The sequence below is a fragment of the Chelon labrosus genome (assembly GCF_963514085.1).
Source record: "Chelon labrosus genome assembly, chromosome: 1".
Lineage (NCBI taxonomy): Eukaryota > Metazoa > Chordata > Actinopteri > Mugiliformes > Mugilidae > Chelon > Chelon labrosus.
The window spans coordinates 15,927,889-15,940,870 of record NC_140337.1 but is presented as its reverse complement, the minus strand read 5'-3'; the positions used below and the strand labels follow the sequence as shown (position 1 = coordinate 15,940,870).

The 12,982-nt window shown below is 40.2% G+C and overlaps 1 protein-coding gene across 1 annotated transcript; it reads right to left on the bottom strand.

The window, feature by feature from the left end:
• Positions 1–2,472: 2,472 nt before the first annotated feature.
• On the bottom strand, positions 2,473–10,661 carry LOC311495363 (uncharacterized protein). The gene is made up of 12 exons (XM_084554781.1): positions 10,489–10,661; positions 7,383–7,586; positions 7,117–7,170; positions 6,818–6,907; positions 6,644–6,676; positions 6,520–6,540; positions 6,255–6,302; positions 6,105–6,146; positions 5,030–5,128; positions 4,866–4,890; positions 4,693–4,775; positions 2,473–3,981 (listed from the first exon to the last, which is right to left on the bottom strand). The coding sequence occupies exons 1-12, from the start codon at positions 10,550–10,552 to the stop codon at positions 3,968–3,970; spliced, it is 777 nt and encodes a 258-aa protein (XP_084410907.1). The 5' UTR covers positions 10,553–10,661; the 3' UTR covers positions 2,473–3,967.
• Positions 10,662–12,982: the final 2,321 nt, after the last annotated feature.

Sequence of the window (12,982 nt, the reverse complement as noted above, 5' to 3'; positions counted from 1 at the left end):
CATGTGGGGAAGGAGGAAGCGCCTTGACGAGAGCCATAATGTCTGGTCTTACTGTATTTGTATGTGTGCATTTGGCAGCTTAAAAACACTGAGCGCAGTTGTTCAGCTCATCAGCGGTTTATCTCTCATCGCTCTGTCTTAACAGAAATTTTCTCGCAGTAACCAGATCTGTCTCTCTTACCCCCAGCAGCTCTGCTGGTTAAAGGGTAATGGAATCCAGTGGGCGAAAGAGAGACAGAGACAGAGAGACGGAGAGAGAGCGAGAGAGTCACGAGTAGAGAACTGGATATCCCTCAGAGAAAAAAAGTCACATTCTTTATACTTTATACTGTGAAAAGTACTGGGTAAGCGAGGGTTTCGTTCAAATGTGCAAATTAAAACACTAATCTGAACATTTCAAAGAAAGCTACGTGCAGGGAATCAAATTAGGTTTGAATTACGTTTTGACCTAAATTTCATTTGCTTAAGCCTCCTAGTTTCACAGAGAATTGCCATTTTGACCCAGAAGTCGACACTTTTAACTGCCCAATAAAAAAACTTTACGAGCACGAACGATACGTTTTTCAACAACATCCATGCAGGCCATCCAGTAAAGCTGAAAATAATATCAGATTGAATGTGTTTATATCCCATAAAAGCTGTTAATCTTGAGTTGCGCCGAAATAAGCTGCTGTGAAGGAATTTTAAAAAGCTGCTGTTGCAGACACTGTGTCTGAAAACTGCACAGTAGTGTCCCGTTCTTATCTGTAGATGGTGCCATTATGCTTTGCAACAATGTGGGTGTGTAACTGTGCAGCCTGGGTGAGAAAAAATAGCAGCAGATGCATAAAATCATACATAAAGCGGCACAATCAAGGCAATAAAACTGTGCATGATGGATGTTAACAAGTGAAAGTCTGTAGTGGCGTGCTACCTTAGGAATAATCCAATGACTTACATTAAGCTGTAGTGTTTCACTGGTATGCAGACATCCCAGTAATAATAAAGGTTTTAAGTGAGACGTGTGCAGAATGGGAAAGTTAATCTGGGTTCAGACAGCGAGCATCTATTATCGCTGAACTCATAAAGATCAGGAGATACGTGTCTGCATTATCGACATACTTCTTCTTGTCAACATGATAAAATGTTTGCCTCTGCACATTGTCGCCTTTCTGTGTGATAGTTTTTTCCACATCATTTTGCTATGTGCGTCAAACATCTGCTTTGCAAAGGCTGCACAATAACACAGCAAACACCGGTTAAGTAACGTGAAGCACCTCTGCTTTCGACCTTCGCTCCGTGTTGAAAAGGCGAGCCAACTCCCGTTTCACTGAATGAAGCAAAAGATATAACGCGTTGTGTTTCAGGTTACTAATGCGCCACAGTTCAGATGAGCCTTCTGTTATCTGCCATAGAGACACCGAGTATGCCAGGCCGGCACCATTCCACTTCCTGTGAAACGTGTTGCTCGGTGCAACCCTCCAAGAAACCCAAGAGACTTTTCGCTGAGTTGCATGTCACTGACCAGGAGGGTGCTTGGCGCATGCTGGAGTTGGACTTGGCCTTGCACACAGCTGGCATGTTTATTAAAATCCCTCCAGCAAAAAAAAAAGTGGGAAAATGAAACACTTGTTTCTAATAAATATGTCCACACATTCAAATAAATTCTTCTAAACTCAATGTGGCTGCTCTTGCATTTCAAGCTGTGTTAAATTTCCATAAAATATTGCACAAGTCGTAAAGCCGAAATACATTTTCAGCATTTGAAATGAGCTGAAAATCTATCAGCAGCTGACTTTGTTGCACCTTCGATGTGATGTTTTGTTGTAGTTGCTATAGCTTTTTGGCACACATGAGAAGAATGAGGCAACAGAATAGACCAAAGGCCACTTGAGATCAATGGACTGTGATTATTTGACAAGCATGAGAGCTCCAATGACAGACAAACTGAAGTTGTACCTAGTTCAGAGCTGAAATAATTTACAGTAGCTACATCAAATAATCTTTCAAGACCATTTTCTTGACATATATGGCTAAAATGCTTTAATGCATCATAGATAAATTCAAACTAGCCTCTCATAGATGAGGTCTCCAAACTTATCATTCAAGAAGACAGCTTCCTTACACTCACCCAGGGTTTGTAACAAGTTAAATACAGTGAATAAATGAACTCAAATCTAAGGATGGCATTTATATTAATTGGTTTTCTTCCTTTAATGTCTTCGTCAGACACACCTAAAAATGAGAAGTGAAAATGAAGGAGACTAAACGCTTCAACTCGGCTGAAGAAGAAAGGATGCCATGAAATCCAGGCCAGACCACAGCTGGTGAGGCATTATAGTTGTGCGAGGTGGGCCTTCTGCCAACCTGCTCACTGTGGCTTTGATGGAAAGGCGCCCACAGCTGAAGCTGTTACCCAGTCTCAGCTTACAAACGCCCAGATAGAGCCAGTCCTCACAACGCAGATCAATTCAAAATGGAGGTTCTATGTTATGAAACATAACTTGTTCCATCGTAAAAACTCCACTCGGAGATGACGGTGACATCGGTTGTTGACCTATTTGTCCCGAACTGCAGGAACGCTATGTTATGAGAGCATGCAGGGACACCAAGTGAGATTTTTACTCTGGTTGCTAATATCGCACTGGGCTGTCAACAACCTCATGAAACCTCTCTGCAATAAACAGCAGCCTGTGAGGTGGATGTGTTTGTGTTGTGTTGACTGTCTGCTCCCTCTAGTGGCCGATCACTCAACTGACACAGGACATTTCAACTCAAGTGTTGTAAATAATAAAAAACACGGTATTACATTCTTTTTCACTTCACATAACGTGCTTCCAAAATGAAAACTTCATGGGCACACCAAATCTGCTTTCAAGTGATTTATTGACGAAACTGAGGTTGACAATATGAATTCCAGCCATAACACATAAAGCAGTCCCAGTGAGTTTAAATGCAGTCCTCCGCATCCACTTCTTACTTGTGCTGAATGTTATAGGTACAGAAAAATAAAAACCTTAAAACCTAAAGCAAAATCCTCTTCTACTTTTTTTTTTTTTTGAGATTAGCTTCAAGCACTGACAATATCTTCCTGGTGAAGGTACTGTTGTGCAAGGTAAGACTGTAAAGAGACACAAAGAGTCAAAAAATTCATCACAGGTAAATAAATGATTGGTAACAACACAACCACCAACCATGGTTATATAGCTATGCACAGTGATTTATTACATCAAATGTGGGATTGAACTGAGGTCAGTGCTTTACAGAGAACACATGTTCGCATCCCAACATGTGGACAGAAGTTTGCTGCGCAGTTGCACTCAGGCTCTACGTCAGATAAAGGTTGTATAGATAATAAACCGTTGTCGTTATAGTTTATCATTATATTCCACAGGCAGCAAGTCATCAGATCAGAGTGTTAATTCTAAAGAGCTTTGATGCTTTGATTTCTGATCACAGCCACACACCCTACTTAATAAAACCGCTTTCAGCTTACAGAATCATACAAGAAAAAAAAACACGCCGTTCAGCGCTTCTCTGCTTCACAAAATATTTCACGAAATAAAAAAAATAAAAATAAAAAAAAGAGCTGCATGCAGAAATGATCGGGGTCCAAGCAGACTGAAAGTGTTTTGATTTTGAAGTCTATTACCCAAGTGAGTTTGAAGACGACTTGGACACACCCGCCAGTTTTCCAGTGAGATGCCAAAAACAGGAAACAGGAAAATGTCTTAAAGTCTTCAGAAAAAAAAACAACAGCGATTTGAAAGATTAAAGTGTTTCTACGTGTTAGGATTTTTGTTGTGTGACCAGTTTCAATGGGGGGAAAACAAGAATAAGAATACTGAGAACAAAAGCGTTTCTGTATCTTCGCTGCTTGGACCTCTAACCATCTAGCACCAAAACAGTTCCTTCAGACCATCAGTGTGTGGGCGACAGTTGTGACTATCCGCTTGTCGATCTTGATGTTGCTGCCCTTCTTTGTCCTTTATCTCGCAGCAGCTGAAACACACACATAACAACAGCAGGACTTAGGGAAACGACACAAATCTGCGTGATAAAAAGACCTTTGACCAACCCAAAAAAATCAGTTTCAAGAAGATCTGTTGAGCCTGGGGAGCATTCATTTTTAAGGTTTTATCTTCATGGTATGGGGCATGTATAGGATATTTTACAGCTACAATCCAAGAAAAACCAACAGTCTGTAAACACTTTTTTCCACAGCAAAATTCCTAAGGTATGATTCAATTTCCCTACGTCGCCCTCCAGGAAGGAAGGCTGGACATTCAGTACCCACATTTTTCATTTAATTATTATTTTTTTTTTTCTGAGTGTTTGTAAAAATGATGTTCGACACATGCGCAGCCTTGGATGCGCGGATGCATTAACCCCACCAGCGCACGCACGGCACTAGCGTCTGGGCCGCGCTGACATTTACTGGCTGCACAATAGCCCCTGTCCAAAATAATCTGTGTTTATGTTAGGAAGTCCCTATCTTTCAAGCCCTGCTGCTTGTTTGAGGGCGGGGGCGCGAAATCACAGGAAACACCTTCTGTTGCCCAGCAAAGCCCCAAAAGCCCGAACGGCACAATGAGATATTAAAAGCCTGTGACTTCCCTGGAATAATTGCAAATTTGAGTCTGGAGAAACAGCCTTAACAAGTGATGGAGGAATGCACAAACAGAAGGAACTGCCGCAGGAAACAGAGCTCACCATTTTCTTCTCCGCCTGACGACTTCACCCCGAGGAGCATGACGCCATCTTTGGTGCTTTCGGGCCTGTTCTGGAAAGATGCGCTGTGGAGGGTTAAAGGGACAAAGGGATGAGCGATTTGCTTCATCGTGTGCCTTTACAATACAATCCCTCCATTTAAGTATCAAACTTACTTCTCAGTTCCAGTGTCAATGGTTTCTGTTGAAGAGAAGACAAGACGTTTAATATTTACGGAGCAAGTTCTGGAGATGAAATGTGTATATTTTCAAATGATCTGTGATGATAATTACGCCTTAAACCGCTCCAGCATTCAAGTGTAAGATACACACGCTTATACCTGTGTGATCATGGACTTTCTTGCATTTGAAGTGAAGGACAATGGCAGCAGCAGCTCCCACTAGGAAGACAGGCAACAGAATCCACCACAGCCTTTTGTCTGAGGGTAAAATAGAAAGACATAGTCATCAGTGTCCATCTAGTTTGAATGGCAGACCATTAATGTAGTAGTTGCAGCACCAGTCAGGTTATTGTACTGATTACTTTGATATCCATGGAGAGATCTGCATGAAAACTAGAAGAATTAGAGGTTTTGTAGCTGCACTGTGGAAGAAGCTACAGTAGTTGTACCTACATGACTGTAAGGAGGCCAGTTGACAACTCAATTCCTAACTGAAGTAGCTTAGAAAGTGGATGGATTGCCATGCACATTTAAGGTTTCTGTTTACACCTAGGTGATAAAGCTTGATTCTGATAAAAAAAATCTGACCTTTTATCTGGTGTGTATTCCCAGAGGACTATATTTAGCACTACCTCGCAAATTTGCATGTTAAAGCTGGTTAGCGGAACTTTTACATATGAATGAATTATGTTGCATTCAAGGCCTTGACAAACATTTTGTATTAAGCTATTTAACATCACGTAACTGCTCTATATTCAAAACATACAGGAGTTTCAAATCCGGTGAACAGCAAACATAGCAACGGAGACAGAGTAAGCTACAGCAACTACACTAAAACCTAGAAAGAAACAGGCAACTAAGCAAAAACTCAAAGAAACTTTGTTTGGACGAAAAGATATAATCTAAAATAGAAAGTAATCAGTGACAAAGACAAACATTAATTATTATTTAAGCATATTTTAACTTTTAAAAAGCAAAGAAAGAAGTGAAAGGATGTTTGTCATCATACTGCTCTTGGACAGGTTATGTGGCTAGAAACTTCTCCCAAAGTTTTAAAGCAGTTTCTAAACATGAGTCAGCAACGTCCGGAGCGAGTGCGCACACGACAACATTGTTTGTGTAATTCCTCTCACTGCCAGAAGGGGGAGATACATATTCTACACTGCAGCTTTAAACTAAGCAGTTAAGCATCAGCACAGAAGTATTATCAACAGAGTACAGTTGAGTGCATTACCTGATTTGGGTGGTGTTTTCTCATGACTGTCCTTCGATGGACCTTTCAACACAATGCATTTTGATTAGTTTCCTGCCTCTTGTGAACAGTATAGTTAAAAAGTGCAGGATGATTATCTAAAGTACAATAGCACTATATGCTGTTACTTACCAGCATCTCCAGTCTGTCCTCCAGTCTGTCCTACAGTCTGATTCTTCCCTGGAAGAGGAATGGTGTGATGTGATAATATCATGTGGAAACGAATTAGTCAGTTAATTCCATAAATAGTTTCAAATAGATAAATCAGTTATGTTGTACTTCAAAATGTATTGTCATTTGTTGTGGCTGTGTGAAGTTGTTTGAGTTACAGATGAATGCACCAGTATAAACATGAACATAGGACATAAACTGCATATAAATACAAAACATCTGGTACCAGGTGTGGGAACAGTCACACCTGTGGAGAGTAGAGATTAATGGGACTTAATTAGATTTTCTTTTAACCATTTCACATAATTTTGAGGCTATAACTTAAGCGGGGGTAGTTTTTTTATACATACTTGTCCTTCCGGGGATTTCGGTGTCGTCGGGTCCTAACAAAATTAAAACCAGTTTAGATAGTGCTTTAAATGCAGCTTTCACTTCAAAGAGATTGCATTCAGCCTGTTCATGCCTTGCTCTCACAAACTGAATCAATTCAAGTACTGCTCGCTATGGATGGCGTGCTGGCTTACCTCGAGTTCCATTTTTTTCATTCTCACCAGTGTGGTTTCCTTGGTTAGAAGAGTTAGTCATTTTTTGTGTTGAAGATTCGTCTTTCAAATCTAAATTTAAGAAGAAATACAACTAATATCAAATATGTTGCTTTTTGGTTATTTCAGTCAGTAACTTGTTCAGTGAATTCAGACACAAGTAATGGATGTTGGAGCTCATTTAAATGTTCATTTACACAGCATGTGTATGTAAATCTACTTTAAATCCTGACGTGCAGCCGAGCAGCTTCAGCTTCATACGAAATGTAACTTTTCCTTACCAGGTGTGTTAGTTGTGGTTGACACTTGCACAGGTGTGTTTGGAGGAGACGTGTCTACAAAACAATGGGGAAGGAAACTGAATATCTATATCTATTGGAGCACGCAGACTAAATAAAACCATGAGCAAGGAACATTACTGGACGTATCGATTTTCAGTCAACTAGTCTGCTTTGACTATTCCAGTGTCAAGTTCTTCACATACTGAAACCAGTAAACTGAATGCAACACAACAGTAAAATAAAAGCTAATTTGTGTGCACACTCACTGGCAGTTTCAGATTTATTGGCTTTCAATGCTGTTTGGTCTGTATTTGGTATTGGCGCTGGCGTTGTTGATGCTGTTGTCGTTGGCGTCGCTGTTGTAGTTGGCACTGTTGTTGTTGGTGGCGCTGTTGTAGTTGTCGCTCTTGTCGCTGTTGTCGCTGGTGCCGTTGGTTTTGTTGTTGCCGCTGTTGTCGTTGCTTGTGTCTCTGATGTTGATATACAGAAATACAGTTACATTGAAAATACAAGTAGAATCAGAACTGAATTCGGCTCATGTTTCTGCAGTATCAAAGTGATCTCTAGTGGTAACAAGGAAGGAAAGAAAAATGAATGTCACCATCCAACTTTTTTCTTTTCTTTTTTTTTTTTTTTAGAAATAGTTGGACATTTTGCTTTCTGGCCTTCAATTAACATTTGTGAGCTTTATGTTACAACAATGAGGAAGTTTCCTTCAAATGGTTAAGTCATGAGTTGTTACATGTTTGAATTTTTCCCAAAAGGTGGAAATGGATTTGTAAGTTAATATATTGCAATTTAGTCATAGAGAGTTTTCTTTGTAATTTTGTAACATGTCAGAGAAAAATGTTGACGTTCTCAGCAGCCTCGTACTTTCGGTACGCCTTTGCATTTCCTACATTTGATGGTCATTAGCTAATCTGGTATATCTGATGGTTTCTCCAAGGTAACAGTTGCCTAGCAGAGGCTAGAAGCCAAGGGGCTAACAATTTAACAAGCTAACAACTGGCTAGCGTAGTGTAGGAGAAGCAAATGCATAATGAAAGTAAGAGTCTTTCGGGAACATCAACATTTTCCTCAAACATATTACGAAATTACAAGGAAAACTCAATACGAATAAATGCCAAAGGAGTCACAAATCTTGAGGGCGCCTTTAATAGGAATGTTTCTAAAGAAGAAGCAATTGATAGAGTTAGCTGGTTAGGTTAGCTTAGCATAGACAGAGGAAAACTTGCTGCTCTGTCTGAAGCTAACAAAACCTGATGCTAGCAACTACAAAGCATATCTCGAAAGAGCTCAGTTGGTCAGAAAATGAAACCAAAATTTGACGTTTGAGTTACCCTGGTCCCGGTTTAAACCAAAGCAGAAACAATAAGAGTATAAAAACAGAATAAAATGAGCTAACTAAGTATAAAAAATAGGTAAGTAAGTAATATAAATATAGAAAGTGACAATTGTGCACTACTGGAGTCTGTGCAAAACAGGCAAGTTAAACTGCCTGAGTGGCTCAACTTAAGATGCTCATGAAGTGTAATAGATTTTGGCATCTTAGTGCGGGCCCCAACAACCAACCACAGATACATTTTGCACTGAATGCAGTTGTTTTGCATAGACTCCAGTAGTGCACAATTGTCACTTTCTATATTTATATTACTTACTTGCCTATTTTTTATACTTAGTTAGCTCATTTTATTCTATTTTTATACTCTTACTGTTTCTGCTTTGGTTTACACCGGGACCAGGGTAACTAATTTCTTTCCACCTCATATACCAACATGTGTGTAATGACAATAAACTCCTTGAATCCATCTAAGGTTTAGGAATCTCTTCATTGTAGTGTGACAAACTAGGGGCCCCCAAACAGCATATTGCTTAGGGCCCCCACGAAGCTAGAAACGGCCCTGCTTAACGGACTATGTCCTGGCTCCACATCCTCACCGTCTGAGGTCACAGCGTAATACTTAAAAGTAACGACACACAAAGCACAAGCATCAGTTTGTCTATATAAAACATTTCCTCGGACAGCTTGTCTATTTTAGGCTGTGTATTTGCATAATTCCTGTTTGGCTTGGCTTTAAAAGCACCCCGTCTGAGACAAAGACCTCGCCCCAAGTGTCAGACAAATAGCCAAGACAGAGGTGGAGGTTGTAACACGTCAAGGTGGATATCCTCCGCTCGAAGTGCCGCAGCCGTGTGAAGCTGCATCCTGCCTCGGCCACACAATTGTTGATCCCCTGACCTGCGACAGGCTTCCTGTCATTTCATTAAACTTATATCACTCTTGATCGGTCGCCGCAGTGCCGATCTGGGTGGACCGCATGCAGCTCTTGCAGGGTTGTCAGAGGGCTTTGTGGCAAACCCAAGTCGCGTCTAAATTTCCTTTTTAGTCATTTACTGTTTCGAGCACGTGGTCCTTTACGACAAGTTTAAGATTTTAGTCAAATCTGGTGAAAATGAACTAGTCCATGTCAAGCCACAAGTGACAATCCCAAACATGTTGTTTTGTAATTTGTGTCCAAGTCAAGTCTTAAATGGTACAATAATTTTAAGACTCATGTTTAAATTTTTAAACTTGTGCTTTCTTTGAGGCAAATCTAAAATTAAGTCCAATAAATCAAGAAAAAGATTCGTCAGTTTCTGCAGAACTTTGTGTGCCTCATGGGGTTTAAGAAGAAGAGGAGCCTGGGCGAGGGTGTTTCCTCCAGATGTTTACCTCAGTACGCTGGAAGCAAATTTGTTGCCAGTTGGGACGTTTTGGTCTCAAGACGATAATCTGTTGCCTCTGTGAGAGAGGGGGCAGCTCGGTTCCCACAGGCTATCTGCTGTCAGATCACCTATCTGCCCAGCGCGCAACAGTTATAAGTCCTTTTGGCTCGGCTCAAGGAACAACAAACAACTCAAGAGCCGGGTTCTTTCCCTTCCCCTCAACCAGGAGACACTCATCCACAATCTTTGATTTGTTGTTGATATTAAAATCCTACTTGCTAAATGCATGTCTGCAGTCAAACTCCAAACACACTCATAGAGCTTATCTGGACGAACGGAAATACACTCTCTGAGCTGATACCTCTGAGGTTCAAAGTGTGAGTATCTCTTGAACAACTCTGTCATCTTTATCTTTGCACATACCAAAACTAAACTAAATGGCATGGAGAAAAACACATGGGAAAGCATGTAACATCATCAGCTGCACATATGGAAAGAGATGGATGGCATTTCTCACAACAATGAAAGCAATCAAATGAATAGAAAACCCTTAAATTGTCTGATAAGATATAAAATAAATTTTTTAGATTTAGCAAATAAATCAATTCAAGAAATCCTACTTGAACTGATAAAGCAAAGAAGTTGCAGCCTGAAGCATCACCCTACCGGCTCGGAGGACATGGACAGATGCTAGCAGGAGGAAGAGGACGAGGACCGTGGCGGACTTCATGGTGATTCTGCGGCCGTGGACCCCTCTGACTTCTCCCACAGACGACTCGGACTGAGCGGGCAGAGTGAAAAAGGTGTCCGAGCCTGGGCGCTCCGCTGCTGATGCTTATTTTGCCGCTTCCTTTAGATAAAGAAGGGGAGGAAGTAGACTGGCTTCCCTTTTAAAGTGGGTGGATGTAGAGACAAGCCAGCCAGTTGGTGGATGGGACAATAATCTGAGTTTTAAATAATGTCTTTTTAAAAGCAAAGGCAACTCCCATCGCTTGTTTTTGTTTCCCTGATAACACTGACACCACTTGACCTGATAGTAGGAGACTTACTGGAGATGGTGTGCAGCTGTTTGATTTGTGATCAGATGAATTAGGTTATGTCTTATTGAGTAATGAAGTGTGGGGTAAATATTTAGGAACTTCACAAACACACACTTACATCGGTTTCACGCAAACTGAGAAAGATGCGATCACCGAACAGCAGCTTGTTTTTTCTAAATATTGACTGGAACAGATGACAAAGACTTATCAGCCCAAGGGAGCTGCTCAAATACCAGCCATGACGTCTGACTATTCTCCACTGTTTATGTAACAATGCCTTCAGAAAGTACGGAGGCTCAGTCGCAGTTCTGCTACTGAATAAACTCCGTTGAGTGGGGTATTTTTTTTTTTTGTGCAAAGAAACACATTTTCTTAAGATGAACTTATTAAGGGCTGCAAGAATTAGTTTTATGGCTTTTAACTCTCATTCTTCACTGTCTGTCTGACAGCAAACACCCTGGCCCTCACGTTATCCCTCTGAAGCTGTAAATCCTAGCTGCTGTTTTTTTGGCCCTCCCAAAAAAACAGGATGTCGGAGTTTACTTCCTTTCATTCCAGCATTGTGTCTGATTTCAGTCAAACAAGACACAAAAAAAAAGTAAGAAAGACACTTCATAAGAAAATGTTGGCTTTTTAGTTAAAAAATAAAGATTCATTTCTAACTACTTATAGATTTCTTTTTTTGGGGGGGTGGGGGGTGGGGGGGTAATCAATAGTAAAAATAAGATCTATAAATGTACTTGAATAAGACGTAATAACAGGTTATTGATCATGCTCCCGTGGCTTGATTGGTATTTATATGCATTTTAATCCACACATATAAAATTTTATATTACAGAAAGCTGTAGGTGTTTCTCCTGCACACAGGTATGTTTGTGCAATCTTGGCTTTGTTTTCTGAGCTTAATCAAAGAAGTCACGAAGGTTGATAAAGAGGAAACACCTTTGTTGAGGAACTGCCAGGGAGCAATTTCCCATCCACACACCGGGGAAGTCAACACCAAATTCTTCTACCGAGAGGAACGTTGCGAAGCAAAACACTGACTAGGAACTGACCTCCAGGATACATTTGGAGTCGTATGTTTGAGACTGTTAAGACGATGTGGAGTTTTTAAATTTTAGGTGTTTCTGCCCTCTCGACCTCTCAGGTGGAAAATATTTTCCCTCAATTGTTGACACCTTGGGTTTCCTTGCAAGTGGTGAATCACGGCGGCGAGCGCGTTTCCTGTAAGCTCGGTGGAAAGCACTAATCAATTTGCTGGAGTCGCGCACACAAACACGGGAGACGGGGGTTCATTTCAAGTTGAAATTCATGCACATTTTTATTGAACAGTTATATAAAATACTTTTCATAGTTGCAAGTGCATGCCTCATCTGCCAACAGTTTCGAAGTTAAATTACAAAAGCAAGGCTTCATGTCGTGTAGTGAATTACTTGGGCACTTAAGCAGTTCTTAAAAAAGATCTAAGTTATTTTATTTATTTTTTTTCTCCGTTTCATCTTAAAGTATTGAGCAGTATCAAACCTGTAACTGATATACAAAGCAGAGTTCCAAATAATAATATAATCATAATCAAATTACACTTTCTGTGGCACATTTACAAAACAAAACCGATTCACCTGTTATATGACACAAACAGCTAATCATGCATTTTTGGAGTTCCACATGTAACCACACACCTCACAAGAATTGTCAAACATGCTTAATTGGACTGTGTGCACTTACAAGCGCAGGTTAAAAATATGATTCCTCATCCGTCTTAGATAATGAAATGCTTCAATTACAAAAGAAGGCATAGAGCATCATGGTGTTAATTGAAAGTATGCAGGTATACGTTTCCAGTATATGTTCACTAAAGCGCAATATATTTCAAAACAGGCCTCCACAGCCAAGGTATTCAGATTTACTGTTTCCTTTTGTTTGATTTTTATAAAACATGCATAGGCAGACACTTTATTGTATTCTTCTTTTTTTCTATTTTTTTTTTTACACAATATAGGTTCTCTATTTTTATTTTTTATGTTTTTTAACTTTGTTCGCAATACTTAAAAAGAGGAAAATTAACACTCAGTTCCAGCAAGCCACAATAAATCTACCCCCCCTCCCCCCGCCCCGCCCTT

What these genes read in the sequence shown, in the direction of transcription:
- LOC311495363 (XM_084554781.1), bottom strand. Translation starts at nt 10,552, where the DNA reads ATGAAGTCCGCCACGGTCCTCGTCCTCTTCCTCCTGCTAGCATCTGTC. An exon ending in CGAAATCCCCGGAAGGACAA is followed by an intron (nt 6,541 to 6,643) that starts GTATGTATAAAA and finishes TACTCTCCACAG; the next exon opens with GTGTGACTGTTCCCACACCT. An exon ending in ATTGACACTGGAACTGAGAA is followed by an intron (nt 4,776 to 4,865) that starts GTAAGTTTGATA and finishes AACCCTCCACAG; the next exon opens with CGCATCTTTCCAGAACAGGC.